Source organism: Lemur catta, chromosome 18 (genome assembly GCF_020740605.2).
Source record: "Lemur catta isolate mLemCat1 chromosome 18, mLemCat1.pri, whole genome shotgun sequence".
In the NCBI taxonomy this organism is placed as follows: Eukaryota; Metazoa; Chordata; class Mammalia; order Primates; family Lemuridae; genus Lemur; species Lemur catta.
The window spans coordinates 40,358,469-40,383,629 of NC_059145.1; the positions used below are offsets into that span (position 1 = coordinate 40,358,469).

The 25,161-nt window shown below is 38.7% G+C and overlaps 1 protein-coding gene across 1 annotated transcript in view; it reads left to right on the top strand.

The window, feature by feature from the left end:
• The window catches only part of SMARCC1 (SWI/SNF related, matrix associated, actin dependent regulator of chromatin subfamily c member 1), a 144,848-nt gene that overhangs the window by 3,113 nt on the left and 116,574 nt on the right, over positions 1 to 25,161 (top strand). The window contains exons 2-5 of the mRNA XM_045530371.1: positions 5,121 to 5,240; positions 18,622 to 18,707; positions 22,782 to 22,863; positions 24,248 to 24,340. Coding sequence (XP_045386327.1) covers positions 5,121 to 5,240; positions 18,622 to 18,707; positions 22,782 to 22,863; positions 24,248 to 24,340 — 381 coding nt within the window. The remainder of the gene's footprint in view (positions 1 to 5,120; positions 5,241 to 18,621; positions 18,708 to 22,781; positions 22,864 to 24,247; positions 24,341 to 25,161) is intronic.

Here is a 25,161-nt window from a genome sequence, read left to right on the forward strand (position 1 = left end):
AGTGGCAGGATTTTAATTCAGTGATGATCTGCCTGCCTCTGAAGCCCAAAATTGGGGATTTTTTTTTTGCTACATATTAATATAATCTTTAGGAACTCATGTTCTAGTGGAAAAGATAGTAAACCTACTTGTAAAAGCCAGGTGATTTCAAAATAAAAGAGAACTTAGTAGATGCTCAGTAAATATTTGTTAAATGAATGAACTGATTAACTATGCTAGGAACATTTAAGCTTTGTTGATAAATTTGATTTTGTTTAGCAACACAGTATTGGTTTGGGTGACTGGGATGAACCTCAACGGGACCAGAGGAGTACAGAGGTGAGACTGCCTTAGGTAATAGGAAACTGAAGCACAGGGAGGTTAACTGTTTGCCTGAGATTACATTTTAAGTCCTGTAGCAGTGCAGAAGTTTGTTCATCTCTGACCTAAGCTGCCTTCTTTGCATTATTGTTTATACATCCTTCATCCTAAATTTGATAAAGATGAAAGCTGTACTTCTGTCTGTAGCTTCTGAGTGGTTTTCAGATAATAAAACCTTACTACTGCTGATCTCATACTGATTCAACCAACTCAGGTACCTTGGAGGTGAAAGTGTATCTGTAAGCCATTAAGCTTTTTGGTAAGTTTCATCCCAATGTTTGGCTTATTCCTGAAATAAAGTTTTAGAGTTTCCGGATGATCACTAAAATTAGACTAGATTGCCTAGGAAAGGCATAATTTGTGTAATCCTTTACATAAATTATTTGACAGTTAAATGGTGACTTTGTTTTTAATGGGACATTCACTGCCAAAGGATTGTTTAGGGGCAAGTGAAACTTTTGATGCTTTATTAATGCCACAGATAATATAAAACAGTTTTATTGATAAAACTTTCTCAACATATCTTCCTGACTTTATTAATTGAAATTTTTAAGACTAATTTTTGTTTTCTTAAATGAAACATGGCATTGGACTTTGTTTTTTTGGAGACAGGGTCTTGATCTGTATGTAGCCTAGGCTGGAATGCAGTGGTGTGATCATAGCTCACTGCTACCCTAAACTTCTGGGCTCCAGTGATCCTCCTGCCTCTGCCTCCCAAGTAGCAGGTACTACAGGTGCATGCTACCATGCCCAGATAATTTTTTATTTTTGAAAATGTTGTTTATTTTTATTTTTTTTGTAGAGTCGAGGTCTCACTGTGGTGCTCAGGCTGGTCTCTGAACTCCTGGCTTTCAGTGATCTTCTCGCCTTGGCGTTCCATAGTGCTGAGATTACATTTTCCTTAATTAGAATTCCCTAATTAGTGTTTTGAAAGCTATTAAGAACTTTTTTTTTTTTTTTTTTTTGAGACAGAGTCTCGCTCTGTTGCCCAGGTTGGAGTGAGTGCCGTGGCGTCAGCCTAGCTCACAGCAACCTCAAACTCCTCGGCTTCAGCGATCCTACTGCCTCAGCCTCCCGACTAGCTGGGACTACAGGCATGCGCCACCATGCCTGGCTAATTTTTTCTATATATATTTTTAGTTGGCCAGATCATCTCTTTCTATTTTTAGTAGAGACAGGGTCTCACTCTTGCTTAGGCTGGTCTCGAACACCTGACGTCTAGCCATCCACCCGCCTCGGCCTCCCAGAGTGCTAGGATTACAGGCGTGAGCCACCGCGCCCGGCCTATTAAGAACTTTTTATTTGTTAAGTGATGTTTTTGGAAGCTTTTGAATGAATTCTCTTACGTTAGTGTGAGATAGTGGAATGAGCATTACATTTGCTTGGAAGATGTGAGTTCAGTACTCTTGGCTGATACTTGGTGTGTCCTTGAGCAGATTACTTGTTTTCTACCTGTTTTAATTTTTCATTAGTAAGTTGGGAGTGTGATTCACATAGGACTATTGTTAGAATCAAACGAAGTAGTCCTTGAAGATGAGAGGGATTATATAAAATGGAGATGGTAGTGACATGCCATATAGCCCATGGTCAGTGTGCTGCATTCTTATTGGTTAAACAGAATGTTACTATTTTGAAATTTTTAAAAGTTGCTTTAAAAACCTTAATTGTCATACATTGGCTGCCTTTTGAGTGGGTGTGAGGTATATTTTAACACTAACGTATTAATGTTAAATTTCATTTATGAATTCAGTATGTCATCTCTTACATTTTCATGGTTGGTAATTTTTGGAAAAAATATCTAAACAGTTAAATATTTCATAATTTGAAAATTGGCTTTAAGATATCTAGTTATACTCAATTTTGATTGAGCTTTGTTCATCTTTATTCTAAAACTGTAGGGTGTTCACAAAACCTTTCTTATTCTGGATAACAAAATATATTGAAAAATATATAGTAATGAAGTTTAGGATATATACAAAGCTATTTTTACCACAGTTATTAAAGATAACTTTTTGCCTGAAAGGTTGATTTGGTTCCGTCTTAGCAGCTTTTCCCCAGGATGTTGTCTCTTTCAGTTTTAGGATTTGGCATTGTTCAGTTATCTACAGTTACCTGAAAAATAAAGAATAATGGTTATTATTTTTTTTATGTTGCTTTATCATGTCTAGAAAAACTGCAGTACATTTTATGACCCCTTTGGGAAGTCTGTGCTTAATAAAGATTATGTAGGATATGTACAATGTATTTTGCCAGTTCTATAGGATAAACTTGAAGTTTATGCTTCATTAAGGATTATACTGTGTGGAGTATTACTAATTACCAAATAAGTGTTATTTATTAAAGATTTACTATGTTTAGTAAATTGGAGAAAAAGTGATTTTGAATTTTCACCTGAAAGTGTATAGTCCTTCAAAATAGACTTGCCAGTTTTTGTTGGGATTTGGCCATGTGTTATAGGAAAGGGGAAAGTAGTAAGTAGTCCTTAACATTTAAAAAATTGCTTACTTGGTTTTTAACTTTTAAATTATAATAACATCTGTTCTTTTTTTTTTTTTTTTTTGAGACAGAGTCTCACTTTGTTGCCCGGGCTAGAGTGAGTGCCGTGGCGTCAGCCTAGCTCACAGCAACCTCAAACTCCTGGGCTTAAGCGATCCTACTGCCTCAGCCTCCCGAGTAGCTGGGACTACAGGCATGAGCCACCATGCCCAGCTAATTTTTTTGTATATATATTTTTAGTTGGCCAGATAATTTCTTTCTATTTTTAGTAGAGACGGGGTCTCACTCTTGCTCAGGCTGGTCTCGAACTCCTGACCTCGAGCGATCCACCCGCCTCGGCCTCCCAGAGCTAGGATTACAGGCGTGAGCCACCGCGCCCGGCCATAACATCTGTTCTTTAACTGAGATACGTAATGGTATCTGAAATGAATTTTTTAAAAAAGTCCATTGGTTCTTAACCTGTGGTTCCCAGACCTGTAGTGTCACCTAGGGACTTACTAGATAGTAGAAATGCAGATTCTTGGGCCTGACCTATTGAATTAGGAACTGTGGGGATGGAGCTGACAAATCGGGTGATTCTGTTGTATGCTAAAATTTGAGAACCACTGTTTTAGACTAACAGAATTGATATCTTAATATGCTTGATTGTACAAAATTTGTCTCCAGTGTTTGATTCATGCCTGGCATGTATGTGTCACTTGTGGCCTTCTAAAAATATGTTTTTATGGAACACCCTTACAATATTATAAAAGGAAGCTGTTTAGTTTTTTGAGAGACTCCTGGGCTCAAGTGATTCTCCCACCTCAGCCTCCCAAGTAGCTGGGACTACAGGCCTGTACCACCATGCCTGCCTAATTATTTTTATTTTTGTAGAGACGGGGTTTCTATTTGTTGCCCAGGCTCATCAGGAACTCCTGGCCTCAAGGATCCTCCTGCCTCAGCCTCCCAAAGTGCTGGGATTACAGGTGTGAGCCACCTTGCCTGGCCAAAGAAAACTTTTTATAAGGATAAAAAGGAGTGGTTTAGAAAGGGATAGGCAGAATTTTTCTGTAAAGGTTCAGGTAGTAAATATTTTAGACTTCGTGGGTTTAGCAATATCAGTTGCAACTCCTCAATTCTGTTATTGCATGAAAGCAGCCATAGATGATAATATAAATGAATGTGTTATGCTTCGATTAAACTTAATGAACACTGAAATTTGAATTTCATATAATACTTCATGTGTCATGAAATATATGAAATATTATTCTTTAAAAAATTTTTCTCCCTGACCATTTAAGAATGTAAAACCATTCTAAGCTTGTAGACCACACAAAAACAAGCAGCTGACTGGATTTTGCCAACCTCTAATCTAAAAGATTTCATGTAGTGCTCGCTTTGGCAGCACATATACTAAAATTGGAACATACAGAGAAGATTAGCATAATTAGCATATTAAAAATTAAAAAAAAGATTTCATGTAAATAAAGCATTCCAACAAAATACCAGTCGTCATCAGTTAGCTGCATGCTGTTTATTTAACAGTGGAAAGCTAATGCACTTCAACAAATAATAATTTGAGAGGATACTACGTTTTAAGAGTGATTGTCCTATTATATTATTGTGAGCCATTCAACTTAATGTATAATGGTTGTAGACTTTGCAGCTGATGTCATTTTTGCCATATGCCACTCGCTTAAAAAATATTTCTTGTAATAGAAACGTACCACATTAACTTTGAAATGTTGGATAGTACTTGGAAAGAGGTTTGCTCCAAGAAGAAAATTTTAGTTGTTTGTTATCTTTTTTGATACTGAGGGGGAAGTATAGATGTTTTTCTTGCTCAAATTGGAGGTTTAAAAATTTTTTTTATTGACTGTATTGGCTTCTCAAAGTGATACTGAACATTTAATGCCAAATTAAATTTTTACTTTTAATTTAACTCACTAATTATGCTCTCTCTGACACGTTACCTGTTATCTTCCCTTGCTGTGGAAGCTACCTATCCTGTCTTTCACTATTTTGGACTTTGACGTTCTCTACATCCATGTGGATAACTTTTCACTTTTTTTTTTGTGACGAACACATTATGGAAACTTTACTGTCTTAATCATTTTTAAGGACACACACATATTTGTTTTTGTAAGCTCCTTTACAGCAGAGAGCATTTCTCAGACTTCGCAAATCTACCATAATGCTGGTGCTTAGCAGGTGATAGGAAGTAAGCCAGCATTTTCTCCTGTAAGGATTGTACCAGGTTTTGAGTCCATGTGTTTATCTTGCAGTATGTTCATGCGGATGCTCCTACCAATAAAACACTGGCTGGGCTGGTGGTGCAGCTTCTCCAGTTCCAGGAAGATGCCTTTGGGAAACATGTCACCAACCCAGCCTTCACCAAACTCCCTGTAAGTACATCAACTTATTATAATACTTTATTTCTGCACTCTTGGGTGCATCCTCCAGCTATTTCCTTTGCTGCTGCTAACATATAGAATTTTTTTTTTTTTTTAAAAAAAAGAACCTTAACAGAATTTTAGTCATAGACTATTGTTGCTTTGTTTTGTTTTTTTGTTTTTGTTTCTGAGACAGGGGTCTCACTGTGTTGCTAGGACTAGAGTGCGGTAGTGTCATCATAGCTCACTGCAACCTCAAACTCCTGGGCTCAAATGATCCTCCTGTCTCAACCTCCTAAGTAGCTGGGGCTACAAGCATGCACCACCATGCCTGCCTAGTTTTTTTTTTTTTTTGTATTTTTTTGTAAAGACAGGATCTTGCTTGTGCTTAGGCTGGTGTCGAACTCCTGGCCTCAAGCGTTCTTCCTCCCTCAGCCTCCCAAAGTGCTGGGGTTACAGTCATGAGCCACTGCACCCTGTCCTATTTCCTGTTCTCTTACATTATGAATTCGATTAGAATTGTCAAATTAGAAACTGGTTGAAGTTTTCAATTCTTTAAAACACTGTCATATAGTACATATTGATTGTACTTTATTAAGTAGAACGTGTATTTAGAATAAAATTACATATAACATTATATAAAGTATATAATATGATTCACATTATATTGGTATTTCTATTCAGGAATGTATGAGTGTCTTCAAAAATGGCATTTACATGGGGCATTATTCGTGGGATATTTAACTCCTGGGACCTAACCCATTATTTACTTCCAGATTTTAAAAGATTAGGGAAGAATATTTTTAGGTATAAGCCATAATTAAAAATAATTCATGGCTTAGTGCCACTGGGACCAGATGTACTTCTCTTTCTCTCCAAATAGTGTTCAGCATTTTCCCAAATAAAAGGTATTGATATAATGTGTAATGGTGCTAAACAAAACCAGATCAAAGAGACAATTAACAAAGCAAAGAATATTTTAGTGAAACATGTAAGCTATTTACCTTAAAAAGTTTTTTCCTGAATAAACAGTATGGTATAAGAGTTCATTATTTGGGCTTATCTTTTTGTTAAAATCAGAGTGGAACTTTATATACTAACTTCCCTAGTCATTCTGCATATCAAATAGCTGGTTCATAGGGTATGTTCTGTCAAATGCTAATGAGAAGTTAGAAAGATTTGGAAGGAAAAAAGAATTTCATAAGACTTAAAGTGTGTTGCATAAACAAATATAATATCAATTGAAACAAGAAAAAATATTTTTACCTCCACAAGTAAAATTTCTCATTTTTCTGTAATCCCTTTAAGGCTTCAGTATATGTACATACATAACATAAATATTTTAATAGGATAGAGCCATTTTTCTACTCTGCCTTTTAAAATGGCTCATAAACATCCATGTTTAAAAAACAAGAAAGCTATAAGACCTAGAAAACTAGGTCAAGTGAGAATCTAAAGTAACTGAAGGTTTTATTTATTTGTTTATTATTTTCTTATATTGGAAACAAGGTCTCGCTGTCTCCCAGGCTGAAGTGCTGTGACATGATCACAGCTCGCTGCAGTCTCAAACTCCTGGGCTCAAGTGATCCTCCCACTTCAGCCTCTCAAGTAGTTGGGACTACAGGCTTGTGCCACCAAGTCCGGCTAATAACTAAGGATTTTAAATGTGTTCATAAGTGTCCGAGACTTCAGACTTGTCATTGTACTTAAAAAAATTAATCATTTGATTTGTAACCAGAGGGAAAATGTATTATATTCCTGACCTGGCTTAACTCTGCCAGTGTATGAATTTTAGAATAGAGACACTATCTTTGGGATTGTGGGACAAGAAAGGAGAATATAAGTGTTACGTATGTATTAGAAGTGAGCATTTGTAACTTAGAGCTTTAAAGAAAGTGGAATACAAGCATCCATTTAAGTGAAATGGTGTGGGAAGTTTATTTTGTGGAGCAATAATTCAGTTTTATTTCTTTATAACTTCTTATAGTGGAATGTACAGAAGATGAGTAAAACAAATTTTGACTTAAATAATTATAAAGAGAACACTCATTTAACTGCAATTCAGGTCAGAAATAGCACATTGCCAACAATCCAGAAACTCTGATGTATCCCTTCCCCAATCATAAACTCCCTCTTTCCCCCCAGAGATAATTTTTTCCTTGCTTTGCTTTATAGGTATCACCATGTTTGTATGTATCCCTGAATAATATAGTTTTGTTTGTTTTTGAATTTTATATATGTGGACTCATACATTAATACAGTCTCTTGTGTCTTGGGGCGTGGAGGAAGTATTTGCAAATATGAAAAAACAAATAGTCCAAATGAATTTCTCAGCCATATACCTGTAGATAAAACCAATTACTGAAGAAAAAAAGAGTTAAGTCTCTAAAAAATCTAGTCAGTTAGCTTCTGGCCTTTATAATTCACCTGAAAGGGCAATGAGCCTAGATGATCTAGCATGAGCATGCAGAATATGGGCTGCTATGTTGAAGGCGTGGACCGGTATGCCATGTAGAGAGCATGCTGGACCAGGTGTTGACCAAAGCACTAGAAAGCTCTATGATCAATGTTGATGGCAGACCTATAGTCCATTACATAGCATATGGATTCACAAGTAGAAACCTGAGTTCACTGGCATTGTGTTTCTTTTTTTTTTTTTAGACAGTCTCTGTTGCCCGGGCTAGAATGCCGTGGCGTCAGCCTAGCTCACAGTAACCTCAAACTCCTGGGCTCAAGCAATCCTCCTGCCTCAGCTTCCTGAGTAGCTGGGACTACAGGCATCCGCCACCATGCCTGGCTAATTTTTTCTATACATATTTTTAGTTGTCCAGCTAATTTCTTTCTATTTTTAGTAGAGATGGGGTCTCGCTCTTGCTCAGGCTGGTCTCGAACTCCTGAGCTCAAATGATCCTCCTGCCTCGGCCTCCCAGAGTGCTAGGATTACAGGCATGAGCCACCACACCCGTCCTCTATGTTCCTTTCTGTTCTTGATTAGAATTCTATTGTATGGGTAAAACACAATTTGTTTATCGTTTCACTGGTTGGTGGGAATTTGAGTTGTTTCCAGCTTTGTAAGTAAAACTACTATGAATGTTTTTGTACAAGTCTTTGTGTGGTAACTTTTCTCTTGGGTAAATACCTAGGAGTGCACTGGTTGGGTCATGGAGTAGGAGTATACACATAACCTTTCCAGAAACTGTCAAACTGTTTTCTAAAAGTGATTATACCATTTTATGTACTATGTAGTAGTGTATTAGAGTTCTGGTTTCTTCACATCCTCATCAATACTTTGTATGATTAGTCTTTATAATTTTAGCCGTTTCTGTGGGTATGCAGTGGAATCTCATTGTACTTTTAATTTGCATTTTCTTAATGACTGTTGATCTTGAGCATCTGTTTATGTTCTTTTTGACCATTTATACATCTTTCTTGAGTTGCCAATTCAAATCATTTTCTTTTTTGGCCACCAAGACTGCCTCTACATACAGAGATTTGCTGAAGGACTTAATGGAACTTGGCATGTGGTTGTACTCAGGGCTAAGATTTGCTACAGCAATATATTAAGTATACACACCTGGATCACAAGAGAGAAGGTGGAGTCTGGAGGAATCCATGGGTAGGCTTCCTTATGCTCTCTCCCTCACATGAGGGGGTCACACAGAGTGCACTGTTTTCCTCAGCAGTGAAAATGTGGCAACACGCAAGCAATGTTTCTGCCTAGGGAAGTTCATTAGACACTCCTGCCAAAGATTTTTGTTGGGGACTGGTCACATAGATACCTTATGCCTAGCACATACCAAAATTCCAGACTCCCAGAAGGAATGCAGGTATTCATCATAAATCAGATTGTTTGCACAATCTAGGCACAGTGTACCACCCTTCTAATCAGTTAACTGTTGAGTAGGAACAGTTTGAGTCAAATTCCCAGATGCCAGCCAGGGGCCAACTTTGAAATCAGGGCTTATTAAGGATAGTAATCTCAGGCTTGCTGTGTTATTACTTTCTGGACAGTTTTTGTTGAATTTTAAAAGTTATTTATTAATATATATCCTGGCTATAAGTTCTTGATGATATATATGTTGTAAATGTTTCCTCCTAGTTTGTGGTTTGCCTTTTTGTTTTCTTAACAGTGTTCTTCCAAGAGCAAAATTTGTCTTTGTCTTTTTTTCTTTCTTTTCTTTCTTTTCTTTCTTTTCTTTCTTTCTTTCTTTCTTTCTTTCTTTCTTTCTTTCTTTCTTCTCTCTCTCTCTCTCTCTCTCTCTCTCTCTCTCTCTCTCTTTCTTTCTTTCTTTCTTTCTTTCTTTCTTTCTTTCTTTCTTTCTTTCTTTCTTTCTTTCTTTCTCTTTCTTTCTCTTTCTTTCTTTTCTTTCGACAGAGTCTCGTTCTGTTGCCTGGGCTAGAGTGCCATGGCGTTAGCCTAGCTCATAGCAACCTCAAACTCCTGGGCTCAAGCAATCCTTCTGCCTCAGCCTCCCAAATAGCTGGGACTACAGGCATGTGCCACCATGCCCGGCTAATTTTTTTCTATATATTTTTAGCTGTCCAGATCATTTCTTTCTATTTTTAGTAGAGACAGGGTCTTGCTCTTGCTCAGGCTGGTCTCAAACTCCTGACCTCGAGTGATACTCTCGCCTCGGCCTCTCAGAGTGCTAGGATTACAGGTGTGAGCCATCGTGCCCAGCCTCTTTTTTCTTTTTTTTTTGAGACAGGGTCTCACTCTGTTGCCCCTAGAATGGTTAGAGTGCAGTGGTGTGATTATAGCTCACTGCAACCTCAAACTCCTGGGCTTAAGCCATCCTCTTGCCTCAGCTTCCCTAGTAGCTGGGACTACAGGCTTGCACCACTGCACCCAGGTAATTTTTCTATTTTTCGTAGAGATGGGGTCTCGCTCTTGCTTAGTCTGGTCTCGAACTCCTGAGCTCATGATCCTCCTTCCTGGGCCTCTCAGAGTGCTGGGATTACAGGTGTGCCCAGCCTGCTCATTCATTTCTTAAGCTGAAATAATTTAACATATTGAATCACTCCCAGTCAATATCTGGGGACCAGGTGTTATGGGAAGAGCCCTGCTAGGAGCTCATTGTCACGTCCTAGCACAGTGACCTTGTGAGAAGGCACTTGACCTGTGCTTCTGTTTGTAGAATGTATTCTTTGCCCTACTGATCCCGTAGAACTATTTGAGAATCACAAGATGTGTGATAATGAAAGCTTTTTGGAAAATCTTACTGAGAAGTAATATGTAAAGAAGTAGTATGTAAGCTGGGCGCGGTGGCTCGTGCCTGTAATCCTAGCACTCAGGAAGGCCGAGGCGGGCAGATCTTTTGAGCTCAAGAGTTCGAGATCAGCCTGAGCAAGAGCGAGACCCCGTCTCTACTAAAAATAGAAAGAAATTATCTGGACAGCTAAAAATATATAGAAAAAATTAGCTGGGCATGGTGTCGGATGCCTGTAGTCCCAGCTACTTGGGAGGCTGAGACAGTAGGATCACTTGGGCCTAGGAGTTTGAGGTTGCTGTGAGCTAGGCTGACGCCACGGCACTCACTCTAGCCAGGGCAACAGAGCAAGACTCTCTCAAAAAAAAAAAAAAAAAAAGTAATAGTATGTAATACAGACAATCTCTGACTTACAGATGTTGGGAAAGCAATATGCATTCAGTACAGACCATATGTCGAATACTCATATAATTACTTTGTTTTTCACTTGTGTAATAATCAATAAATTACATAAGATATTCAATACTTTATTGTAAAACAGGCTTTGTGTTAGGTGATTTTACCCAACAGTAGGCTAATGTGAGTGTTCTGAGCAAGTTAAGGTAGGCTAGGCTAAGTTATGTTCAATAGGTCAGATACATTCAGTGGATTTTAGACAATATTTTCAATTTACAATGGGTTTATCAAGATAATACCCAATCGTAAATTGAGGTGATCTTACAGACATGAAAAATAGGTTGCTGGCTTTTTCTACTTCGCTGAAAAATTTTCTGGTAAATGTAGACACATAGATAGATACATTATTAACATAATTTCTTTTTTTTTTTTTTTTTTGAGGTGGGAGTTTCACTCTGTTGTTGCCCAGATTGGGTCTTAAAACTTCTTGTCTCAAGGGATCCTCCTTCCTAAGCTTTTTGTTTTTTTGAGAGAGGATCTTGCTCTCTTGCGCAGGCTAGAGTGCAGTGGTGTCATAGTTCACTACAACCTCAAATTCCCAGGCTCAAGTGATCCTTCTGCCTCAGCCTCCCAAGTAGCTGGGACTGCAGGTGTGCACCACCATGACCAGCGTAAAGACGAGGACTTGTTATTTTGCCCAGGCTGGTCTTGAATTCCTGGCCTCAGACAATTGTCCTGCCTTCCAAAGTTCTAGGATTACAGGCTTGAGCCACCACCCCTGGCCTGTTTCAGTCTTTCTTTAAACATTTCTTTTACTAGTTTGCCATCACCTCCAGCTCTTCAGGAAGGCCCTGAAGAGCCATGTCTTCTGTTTCTCCTTAATTCATGTCTGAGAGCCAGTGTACGTTGTGTAAACAATAGTGATTGAACTTGAGGACCAACAAAACCTTTCAGTGCCCCTCTAATTGAAGCCATGTTTTATCAGTTGAACATTGATAGGACTTGCTTTGCCTTCGTTGTTCTGACTCACTGGAAGCGTTTTAGATGTATTTGTTGATTGATATCTCTTTGCTGTCATGCTAGTATTAATAATTGTCTCAAAGATAGGAAGTGTGGAAAGCTATTAATGAAATAGCCTAGAGAACTGAACCATATTTACTTTGTGAAATTGAACTTTTCTTAATGTATCTACAAAAATGTAAAGTGCAATACTGACTTATTTTAAAGCAGCTATTAGATCTTACTGAAATAATTACTACTCTTCAAAAGGAGAAATATTGAGATGATACACCCATTTAAGGGGACTATTCAAAGTTTTTGAATTTTATTTTCAAATTGTCATGGGAACTTATGTCAGATTTTTATGTGCGTCTTTGGTAGAATACATATAAATACTTTAAGAGTAAAATATGCTGTTAAAGCCATTTCTAACAAATGAGGTGGTGTGACTCAAGTGGGTAGTATTATTTTGGGATATTTTAGATGAGTCACAGTCTATAGGCTATCTCTCTCTGACACTTTGGAATTTCTCCCCAGTAAGTGTGACTGACTTCATGCCAGGGATTCTCATGAATTGAGTCTAGTATCATGGAAAGAGTGGGAGCTGGAGGATTGTCAGTTCGACAGTCTGTTTTCCTCATTTGATTAAAAGAACCATTTGGAAAATAAAGTTAATAAGAAGGGGCTCACAGTTGTCAGAAAAGGAGTTGGACCTGATTTGTTGGTCTTATCATTGTTCCCTGGGGATTAGTTGCAGCAGCTGAGAAGAGGAGGGAGGGGAGGAGTAAATGGAGAAGTCTATGAGGAATCTGTTGTCTTCAAGTTTTACTTTGAACAATTTTTCCTACTAGGCTTCTGTTTGAGCTTTCTGTTCCTGAAAGGGTTCTGTGGCAAAGAAGCATTAGAAAATTGTCAAATTTGATGAACATCATGATCTCTCCAGTTCTCAATATTTTATGATATGTATCTGAAAATGGTATTGTTTCATCAAAATGATGCTAATTCTAGGACTCCTTGGAATGGGTGAGGGAGAAAGCAAAGATTAGCATATGGGTCTGGGAAGCAAGAACAAAAGGACTTACAGGGAAGAATGACCAGTCTTAGTCACCACAGAGGTTAATAATTGCACTTTTTTGAAATCATTTGAGAAGTTGTCAGCATCTTGAGATTCAGTCTAGCAGGGAGGGATTTACGATTGAGACATGGATGGCCTTAGAACAAGGGCATTGTCTCATCAAATACAAGGATCAAATTTAGGGCAATTGATACAGTACCATTATTTACCATAAATCTGTCTTCACATTTCAGCAGTTGTTTCAAAAATGTCCTTTATAAGATTTAAACCAAGGTTACACATTTTATTTAGTTATGTCTCTTTAAGTCTTTTTTGTAGAGACAGAGTCTTGCTATGTTGCCCAGGCTAGTCTCAAACTTCTAGCCTCTAGCAATCTTCCTGCCTTGGCCTCACATAATGCTAGGATTATAGGCGGGAGCAACTGGACCTGGCCTCAAATATTTCTCTTTTTTAATGTCTTTAATAGTTTTATATATGACTAATTTTCCAAGCATTTTTTTTCTGTCATCTGAACATTTTAGGATTCTAACCTCGTTTTGTCTGTTGATGTCACTTAATTGTCTTGTTTCTTTGTGTATTTGAATTTTGGGAATTCAGATTGTTTCTTTGTGTGTTTGAAATTTGATAATCTAGGGCAGGGCACAGTGGCTCACGCCTGTAATCCTAGCACTCTGGGAGGCCGAGGCGGGAGGATCACTTGCTCAGGACCAGTCTGTACAAGAGTGAGACCCCATCTCTACTAAAATAGAAAAAATTAACCAGGCTTAGTGGTGCACGCCTGTAGTCCCAGCTACTTGAGGAGGCTGAGGCAGGAGGATCCCTTGAGCCCAGGAGTTTGAAGTTGCTGTGAGTAGCTAGGCTGATGGCACAGCGCTCGCCTGGGCAATAGAGTGAGACTCTGTCTCAAAAAAAAAAAGAAAGAAAGAAAAAGAAAAAGAAATTTGGTAATCTAGCCTGAGCAAGAGCAAGACCCTATCTCTGCAAAAAGTAGGAAAATAAGCTAGATGTGGTGACAGGCATCTGTAGTCCCAGCTACTCGGGAGGCTAAGGCAGGAAGATTGCTTGAGCCCAGGAGTTGGAGGTTGCAGTGAGCTGTGATGGTGCCACTGCACTCTAGTCAGGGCAACAGGAGACCCTGCCTCAAAAAAAATTAAAAAAAAAAAAAGGAAAAAGAATAGAAAAGAAAGAAATTTGATAATCCTATTGACCTGGACTGGTAGTGTTTTAAGGCACCTAAGTGGACCTGTCAAATTTAGGACCACATCTTTTGTTAATTTGGCAAGGGGTTCCTAGACTAAGTGGTTAGTGTTAAGTTCCAAACCCAGATTATCTTGAGATGGAAACTTTTCTTCTTTCTTAGTTATTGAAGGGCAGATATTTTTTTCTAGCTCATCTTTTCCGTAATGGTGTTACCTGTTGAGACTCCTGGCTTTATGTGTGTTTGGTGGGTGATTGTTTTAGTTCTAGTGCCCTTCCTTGCTTTGGTTCAAGTTCTTACTAACTGTTGTTGAATAGACAGTAAGATTCTCACCTTTATGTTATCAAGGTTGACATTAATTGTCTATCTAGTCCCCTCCTTGTCCTGCCCATGACCCTAGAGCTAGGGCTGCAGTTTTTATCTCAGATTACTGCTTTGACTTGTAGTTGTTTCTAACCCCCACCCCTTTGATTTTTGCTCCTGAGGATTTGCTTTTCTTCTAGGAAGTCATCTGCTCATTTAAAATATTTTTATTTTTTATTTATTTATTTATTTATTTATTTTTTGAGACAGAGTCTCACTCTGTTGCCCAGGCTAGAGTGAGTGCCGTGGCATCAGCCTAGCTCACAGCAACCTCAAACTCCTGGGCTCAAGCGATCCTCCTGCCTCAGCCCCCCAAGTAGCTGGGACTACAGGCATGCGCCACCATGCCCGACTAATTTTTTCTATATATATTTTTAGCTGTCCAGATAATTTCTTTCTATTTTTAGTAGAGACGGGGTCTCGCTCTTGCTCAGGCTGATCTCGAACTCCTGAGCTCCAACGATCTGCCTGCCTCGGCCTCCCAGAGTGCTAGGATTACAGGCGTGAGCCACCGTGCCCGGCCTAAAATATTTTTATTACATTTATCTGACATTTCTGTGTTTGTAGTGGTAGGGTTTTATGGTCATTTAGTCTGCCATGTTGCCGGAGTCAGGAACACTTTTCTCATATGTAAAATTGGGATTAAAAAGAGTCAGCTTCATAGGATTGTTGTGAGGAGTAAATGAGATAATGTATGAAAAGGCCCTTATGGAAAGTTTCCAGTAATTGGTAGCAATGCTAATACTTTTTGTTCTCTCCCAAAATATGACTGTTACAACAGTGATTACCTAGGAGTAGAGGTGCTACTTATAAGACTAACTCCAAAGCAGGTAAAATATATAAATAAATTTATGGAATATTTGATCTTCATCTTTGTGAGGTAAAAGGCTTTGGAGGGTGGGGCACAGTGGCTCATGCCTGTAATCTCAGCACTTTGGTAGTTGAGGTAGGAAGATCGCTTCAGGCCAGGAGTTCGAGACCAGCCTGGGCAACATAGTGGGACCTCTTGTCTACAAAAAAATAAGAAAAATTAGCCAGGCTTGGTGGGATGCCCTTACAGTCCCAGTTACTGAGGGAGGCTGAGGCAAGAGACTTGCTTGAGACTTGGAGTTGGAGGCTACTGTGAACTGTGATCATGCAAGTGTACTGTAGCTTGGGTGACAGCAGAAGGGTTCTGGAATCTAGGTGTGATGTGTTTTTTCCCTCAGCCATATTCATGGTGTGAAGATGACTTTGAGATTTCCTGTGAACGTCTTGGTTTTTTGGACGTATTCATTCTCTGATTTTGTATTTAGTTCTTCAAATCCATTTTCTGGCATAGTCATTTATTGGTCAGTAGACTTAAATCTGGCAGTGAAAATGCATATACCCATAAATGCACACATCATCCTTTTCCTTTTCACCAACTGTTAGCACTGCCTTGTCTTTAATGAATAAGTCAAAAGAATAAAGAAATAAGAACACCATGGCACACATTTAAAGCACTGCTGTAGTAGATTTATCTTTTCTATGTTTCAGCCTAGCAGAATTTTAGGTAGGCTATAAATAGGTAGGGTGAGGCCATTTATATATACACCCAGCATAAGATTAGATTAAATTTCCAATTTAGTTAGCCAAGGATAGACCAGTTTATTAAAAGCAATTGGGTCACACAGCTGGGAGTTGAAGCAGCTTGTTAGAGCTGACCCTGGCCTGCAGAGTCTCTAATTGAAGCATGCAGCTGTTGAGATACTTAAGTAAGACAGCAGCTTGCTGGCTTTGGAAAGCTCAATTTTTGCTACTCTATTACCGCTTTATTGTTTAGGTTTAACATTACTAATCAAGAAGAATTTACTCTAACATTCTACTGTCATTTAGGTAACATGGGCTCTTATATTTGAACCACACAAACTGTGAGTTAGGACAGGGCCTCTTTATCATAGCGGGGTGACTGGGATAGGTTTTGAATGGGGCATAGCCACAGCACAGTGGTTGTTCCTGAGAAGTCTCTCGTCTCTGTCTCTAGCTTTCCATTTCCTAGCTCTGGTCTATTTTTTTATATGGATAATTCTCATACGGGTACTTGTTATGGGAACTATAATCCCAAATCCATTTCCGAGCAAGCTCTTAAGCTTTTTTTTTTTTTTTTTTTAACACAGGGTCTTGCTCTGTCACCCAGGCTGAAGTGCACTGATGTTATCATAGTTCACTGGAGCCTTGAACTCCTGGGCTCCCAAATAACTAGGACTATGTGCACAGCTGACTTCTAAAAAAATTTTTTGTAGAGATGAAATCCTGTTATGTTGCCCAGGGTGATCTTGAACTCCTGGCCTCAGGCTATTCTCCCATGTTGGCCTCCCAGAGCACTGGGAGTACAGGCGTGAGCCACAGTGACTGACTACATTTCATCTTATTTAGCCTATTTGATGATCAGGTTATATTAAGTTTTATTTCCATATCATGGAAGTCACTCAGCATTTGATTTAATTTGATCTATATTTTTATAATCCATAAAGCACAAATCTTTTTTAAATTGTGGTATGCTGGCCGGGCACGGTGGCTCACACCTGTAATCCTAGCACTCTGGGAGGCCGAGGCAGGTGGATCGTTTGAGCTCAGGAGTTCGAGACCAGCCTGAGCAAGAGCAAGACCCCGTCTCTACTAAAAATAGAAAGAAATTATATGGACAACTAAAACTATATATATAAAAAATTAGCCAGGTGTGGTGGCTCATGCCTGTAGTCCCAACTACTTGGGAGGCTGAGGCAGGATTGCTTGAGCCCAGGAGTTTGAGGTTGCTGTGAGCTAGGCTGACGCCACAGCACTCTAGCCTGGGCAACAGAGTGAGACTCTGTCTCAAAAAAAAAATAAATTAATTAATAAATAAATTTTACAGATTTAGCTATAAGTTAAATATAGTTACACCATGTTTTAGTGATCATTAAAATATTACAATAACAATATGATCAGCTATAATTTTTTTATAGCTTAAAGTTAAGAATCTAAATGGGGAAAAATCTGGTATAGTAATATTTCTTTCTTTCCTTTCTTTCTTTCCTTCCTTCCCTCCCTCCCTCCCTCCCTCCTTCCTTCCCTCCCTCCCTCCCTCCTTCCTTCCCTCCCTCCTTCCTTCCCTCCCTCCTTCCTTCCTTCCTTTCCTTTCTTTCCTTTCTTTTTTTTTTTTTCTTTGAGACAGAGTCTTACTTTCTTGCCCAGGCCAGAGTGCCGTGGCGTCAGCCTAGCTCACAGCAACCTCAAACTCCAGGGCTCAAGCAATCCTTCTGCCTCAGCCTCCCGAGTAGCTGGGACTACAGGCATGTGCCACCATGCCCAGCTAATTTTTTTTTCTATATATATTTTTAGCTGTCCAAATCATTTCTTTCTGTTTTTAGTAGAGACAGGGTCTCACTTTTGCTCAGGCTGGTTTCGAACTCTTGACCGCGAGCGATCCTCCCGCCTCGGCCTCCCAGAGTGCTAGGATTATAGGCGTGAGCCACCACGCCCGGCTGCACTAATATTTCTTATTCTACAGGAAAATTATGGTTGGGAATTTTGTGTATCTGGAATTTTATAAGTTTTGAAAATCAGATTTTAAATTTATCAGTGGAATTTGTAGTAGATCATTCTTTTATCCGTTAGTGTATACTTTTGAGTCATTTTGATTTATCTTTTGTAAAATCTTGCTGTTCTCAGACTATTTATTAAAGAGTAATAGTTAGTGGGATTTAAAGGGAAATCTTTAAGCTACTCAGGAGGGTTGAGGTGAGAGGATAGCTTGAGTCCAGGAGTTAGAGAAAAGCCTGGGCAACATAGCAAGACCTGGTCTTCCAAAAAAATGAGAAAATACTTAGCTGGGTGTGGTGGGTCACACTTGTAGTCCCATTTACTCAGGAGGCTGAGGTGAGAGGATCATTTGAGCCTATGGGTTCGAGGCAGCAGTGAGGTATGATTGGGCCACTGCACTCCAGCCTGGGTGAGACCTTTGTCTCCTTTAAAAAAAAAATTTAAAATCCACTTGTACAATTTCTTTATACCTCAGTTTATTTGAGAAAATATTTAAGGAGGCTATTAAATTAGTAGTTTATGTCTTTGAGTTTGTAAAACTTAGAATTCAGACATGAGTAACTTTGTGAGAACCTTTATTTTTCTTATGTGTAATTTGTATCATTTCAGGCAAAATGTTTCATGGATTTCAAAGCGGGAGGCACCTTGTGTCACATTCTTGGGGCTGCTTACAAGTATAAAAATGAACAGGGATGGTAAGTTTTTGTATTCATTTGCACGATTTCACATGATGTTTATTTAATTTTAAATCTTGTTCTTTTGTATGGTATTAGAGAATTTTGTAAGGCCATTATGATTTAAGCATAAAGTAGGTTATGTTTTATCAACAGTAATTTACTTTGTTCTGACATCCATGAAAAATGTCAAAATACTGTATTTATTAGGCAGATTATTTATGTATGATTCTATATAGATAACAGATAGATACATATTAGCAAATTAGAAAGTAGGCTTACCATTAAATGCAGAAATGTATATGATGAACTTGTAATGTTCATTATATATGAGTCTGATACATAATAGTTTTAGTGTCCTAGTGAGCTAGGCCTTCAAACGAGTTATCTAGTTTGCCATCCTCAGTACGTGGATAAAAGGAATCTGGCTTAGAGAAGTACAGATCTTTGCCTGGTTCAGTGGTGGAAATAGGTTGAGAATTCCTGGCTGGGCATGGTGGCTCATGCCTGTAATCCTAGCACTCTGGGAGACTGAGACGGGAGGATCGCTTAAGATCAGGAGTTTGAGACCAGCCTGAGCAAGAGTGAGACCTGGTCTCTACTAAAAATAAAAAAAAATATTAGCCAGGTGTGATGATGTGCTTCTATAGTCCCAGGTACTTGGGAGGCTGAGGTAGGAGGTTCACTTGAGCCCAGGAATTTGAGGTTGCTGTGAGCTAGACTGATGCCAGGGCACTCTAGCCCTGGCGACAGAGCGAGACTCTGTCTGGAAAAAAAAAAAAAAAAAGAATTCCTGTTGTTTCTACAGTTTTGATCCATTCATTCTTCCTTTTCTAACCCTGTCTCTCTTGATGCTATTTCTTTCTTGAAGTTTGGGGTTTCTATTCTGTTGTGAGGTTAGCTTCTGGGACTAGTGAATATGTAATGATGATGATTCTGAGCTCCCCAAGGGTGCTCAGGGAGCCACTTCACAGGGTTGAGTGGGGGGACTTGAGTACATTTGCTTAAAGTTGTTTGGTAGTTATAGTTGTGTTACTTGTATACAGTTTATAATTTTAGCATCTTTCCAGGAGAATATATATGTAGTTGGTGTATTTTAATTTAAAGCATAACTTTATGGCCGGGAAATGCAAATAAATATTCAGGTCAAGTTTATAATTAGATTATTTATATATATAGTAAATAGAGATATAGACATGTGTATTTGCTAAAAGTTTTTATATATGGCTAGGTGTTTAATAGATACTGGTTAATCAATTAAATGAGCCTGAATGAGAATTATTTTCTAATTTTGTTTCCAGCTCTGGTGGTGTACCTCTCACCAGGTTACTCCCTGATGTAGGACCAACAGTATGCCTGAGTACTCTCAAATATGGTTTGCACCCTACTGTTAGCTCTGGATTCCCAGCTGGAATTCTTTTCTGTCTTTGTTTCTTGTTCAGCTTATTTCCCAAGTTCTGATCTGTACACGTGAGGACAGAGTCTCAAAGTGAAAGGACTTTTCCTAGGTCACATACTGCAGAACTTGCTTTGTGTCCCATTGCTGCCGGCCCAGTGAAAATTTTTTTTTTTTTTTGAGACAGAGTCTTGCTCTGTCTCCCGGGCTAGAAGTGCATTGGCATCATCATAGCTCACTGCAACCTCAAACTCCTGGGTTCAAGCGATCCTCCTGCCTCAGCCTCCTGAGTAGCTGGGACTACAGGCACATACCACCACACCTGCCTAATTAAAAAAAAATGTTTTTTGGAGACTAGATCTTGCTATGTTGCCCAGACTAGTCTCAAACTCCTGGCTTCAAACAGTCTTCTTGCCTTGGCCTCCCAAAGTGCTAGGATTATAGGCATGAGCCCACTGTGCCTGGCCAAAAATATAAACTATTTAAAAGGAAAGAGGGCTGGGCAAGACCCTTTCAGTAAATGAATGAATGAATGAATGTGGAGAGAATAATATAATAAATCACCATTTACCATCATGCATCTTCTACTTTATATAACTTTATCAGTAGACTTGACCCTTGCACAACATGAAGGTAAAGGGTGCCTACCTTCTGTGTGTCCAGAAATTTGCATATAACTTTCAACTCCCCGAAACTTTACTAATAGCTTGCTTACCATTGACCAGAAGCTTTTACTAATAAAATGAACAGTTACCACGTATTTTGTATTATATACTATATTCTTGTATAATAAAGCAAGGTAGAGAAAAAAATGTTACTAAGAAAATAAGAGAAAAATATATTTACTGTTCATTAAGTGGAAGTGGATTATCATAAAGAGGTGTTCATTGTCTTCATGTTCAGCATGCTGGGGAGGAGCACAATAAGGAGGGCTTGGTCTTGATGTCTCAGGGGTAGCAGAGGTGGAAGGAAATCAGTGTATAAGTGGACCTGCTCAGTTCAAATCCGTGTTGTTCAAGGGTTAACTGTGAATATTTCACTATGTATTTATTTCTGAAATAGGATTTTGAAAAGTATAATAATGCAACCATTATCACAACTAAGAAAAGTAAGTGATTTTTCTTTTCTTTCTTTCTTTTAAGAGATAGGGACTTGCTTTGTCACCCAGGCCAGAGGGCAGTGGCATGATCAGAGCTCACAGCAGCTTCAAACTCTTGGGCTAAATCCTCCCATCTCAGCCTCCCAAGTAGCTGGGATTTAGAGGTCTAAGCCTCACCCAGCTAGTTGTTCAATTTATTAAATACTGCTGGTTACGATGGCTTGTGCCTGTTAGCTGCTCGGGAGGCTGACGTGAGAGGATCACTTGAGCCCAGGAGTTTCAGACCAGCCTGGACAATATAGTGAGACCCTGTCTCAAAAAAAAATTATTAAAACTCCATTTAGTGTTCAAATTTCCCTAATTATATCATGAATGTTTTCCAGTTTTGTTGAATCAGTATCCAAACAGGGTCTATATGTTGCATTTGGTTGATAGGACTTTTAAGTCTCTTTAAGGAAAAATTTGGTTTTCCTTCTTACTCTGTCTTCACCCTCTTTTCCTTGCAAATTGTTGGTATTAGATTGTTTTAGATTTTTCTTTTTTCTTTTTTTTTTTGAGACAGAGTCTCACTCTGTTGCCCGGGCTAGAATGCCGTGGCTCCAGCCTAGCTCACAGCAACCTCAAACTCCTGGGCTCAAGCAACCCTCCTGCCTCAGCCTCCCGAGTTGCTGGGACTACAGGCATGTGCCACCATGCCTGGCTAATTTTTTATATATATATATATATGTATATACACACACATTTTATTTATTTATTTATTTATGAATGAATGAATGAATGAGACAGAGTCTCGCTCTGTTGCCCGGGCTAGAGTGAGTGCTGTGGTGTCAACCTAGCTCACAGCAGCCTCAGCCTCCCGAGTAGCTGGGACTACAGGCATGCGCCACCATGCCCGGCTAATTTCTTTTTTCTATATATATTTTAGTTGGCCAGATAATTTCTTTCTATTTTTAGTAGAGACGGGGTTTCGCTCTTGCTCAGGCGGGTCTCGAACTCTTGTCCTCGAGCGATCCACCCGCCTCGACCTCCCAGAGTGCTAGGATTACACCGTAATGGCCTGATTTTTAAACACATATAGACAAAGTTTCCTTATACTTGTAGTATGGTAGTTCCCTGCCTGTGGGTCTGTGAACTACTTTTATAGAAGAAAGTATCTTTTTTTTTTTTTTTTTTTTTTTTTTTGAGACAGAGTCTCACTTTGTTGCCTGGGCTAGAGTGAGTGCCGTGGCGTCAGCCTAGCTCACAGCAACCTCAAACTCCTGGGCTCGAGCAATCCACCCGCCTCCGCCTCCCAGAAGGCTAGGATTACAGGTGTGAGCCACCGTGCCCGGCCGAAAGTATCTTAGATTTAAGGAAAATTGGGTACTTCATGGAATTAGTACTTCATTTTGATTTTAGTGGATCTTAATGTTATCTCTTTTATATAGGTGTTGACACCATGCATTCTTATATTACTGAGAGAATACCCTCACACAGTTTGTAGGGAGCTGTTTTCATTTCCAGATCATTCTAACTCATTTGCATTCAACTCTGAAAGTAAGCTTTCACTTGTATTTAAGGTGGGAGACAAGTTAACTAGTGATTTTTTTTTTTCATTTAGGCGGAGATTTGACCTACAGAATCCATCCCGAATGGATCGTAATGTTGAAATGTTTATGAACATTGAAAAAACATTGGTACAGGTAACTTGGAAACTTAGGTTATTAAAACCTTTTTCTCTAGTATATTTTCAGTTCTAAGATTGGCTTTATTGGATTGTCAAAAGGAGAAAGGAAGAAAAATGTTCTGAAATCTGTATTATTTTTATAAGCGTTTGGGGATTAGAGCTATGACTAATCTTGTGATTTTAAGACTACTGATTTTAAATTACTGGTAAAATAGTTTCTGATAATTTTCTTTATTAATTTCACCTAATCCATTATTTGAATCACCCTCACTTTATATAAACACTCTTCCATCCTATTGGCCACTAGATTATATAGTCATTTTTTTTGAGTTTGTTCCATGGTTGTGCTATAGATATAGATCTTATTTCCCTAACTAGATTATAATGTGGAAGAGAGAATGTTTAATTTCCTTCTTAATGTTTCCTAGTAATTTTATCGATTGGTAATTTATAGTGATCACTGAATTAACCTTGTTAGAGCCTATAAAAATTCACCTAGGTATTATCATTAGCTTAATGCATGAATGTAGTTTGTCCCACAGACTCTTAGCTAGGGAAATAATTGAATATGTTTTGTTTGTTGGTTGAGTTTTGGTCGTAGTTTGGGGAATTAATATACATGTTTTGTCATTGCTGGCGTGGTTTTTTTTGTTTGCTTGCTTGTTTCTTTGTTTTTTGAGATAGGGTCTTGCTTTGTTGCCTGGGCTAGAGTGCAGTGAAACCATCATAGCTCACTGCAACCTCATACTCCTGGGCTAGAGATCCTCCTGCCTCAGCCTCTCGAGTAGCCTGGGACTGTAGACACGTGCCACTACACCTCGATAATTATATTTAATTTAATTTATTTATTGTTTTTGAGACGGAGTCTCACTCTCGTCACCCTTGTTGCCTAGGCTGGTCTTCACCTCCTGGCCTCAAGTCATCCTCCCACCTCACCCTCCCAAAGTACTAAGATTACAGGTACGAGCCACTGTGCCTGGCCCCATTGCTCTTTATAAAATTAGAGGTTAAAAAAGAGCTATGATTCCCAAACAAAAGATGTAGCCAAAAACGCTACATCAGAGTGTTAAGATAAATTCAGGTAAAATTGGCTAGGAGGATTAATTTGGCAATATGGTATTGTACCTTAATGAAAAAGCTGCTGAATTTAAGTCATGCTTTTCAACATTTTTTGTCCAGGTGTAACCAGTTGCAGAAAAGGGATCTGAGGATGGTTTTAGTGGCTTGCCGAACCCCTAAAGTTTATCTTGAGATAAGATTTACATTCTTCATGAGAGTGCTTCTTCCTCTTTTAAGAAGTATGGCTTTGTGTGCCAACTTTTGCCATTAGGGTAAGACGTAAATAATGTGACATTATTTCAAAATCAAGAGAATTTCAAAGTCTGTTTTTTCTTCTTCAGAACAACTGTCTGTCCAGACCGAACATCTACCTCATTCCAGACATTGATCTGAAATTGGCTAGCAAATTGAAAGATATCATCAAACGACATCAGGTAATAGAGATGACCACTTCAGAAATGTAGAGACGACCACTTCAGAAATGTGTAGTAGTAAGCCTGTAATAAATATTAACCATAATATCTTTGGATTTCAATATGTATCTGCATTAAAAGAAAATTTTCTCTCTTAAAGTAGCAGGTTTTTTTCTGTCTTACCTCCAATTTTTAGCCTAGAGTAAAATTTACTAAATTCATTGGTATGAAGTTGTCATAGTTTTATTGTGATGTACACTTATATAGAGTTGAGGAGACCAGGGTATTCTGCATCACAGAACTCTACATCACAGAGATACCAAAGTGAGAGAGTTGGTGACACAATTTTTCGTAGGAAGAGATCAAATATTACTTTCAACTTATGCTGTTCCCTCTCCAGTTACATTCTATTTATATATAGTTTTAAAAAAATAATTGAAAAAATATGCCTTCCTCATAACCTTACCTGTGTTATTCATATGTACTAGTGCTGACTTTTTAAAATGTATTTAATTTTTTTTTTTTTTTTTGAGACAGAGTCTCTCACTCTGTTGCCTGGGCTAGAGTAAGTGCCGTGGCATCAGCCTAGCTCACAGCAACCTCAAACTCTTGGGTTCAAGCGATCCTACTGCCTCTGCCTCCCGAGTAGCTGGGACTACAGGCATGCGCCACCATGCCCGGCTAATTTTTTCTATATATATATTTTAGTTGGCCATATAATTTCTTTCTATTTTTAGTAGAGACGGGATCTCGCTCTTGGTCAGGCTGGTCTCGAACTCCTGACCTCGAGCGATCCACCCGCCTCGGCCTCCCAGAGTGCTAGGATTATAGTCGTGAGCCAC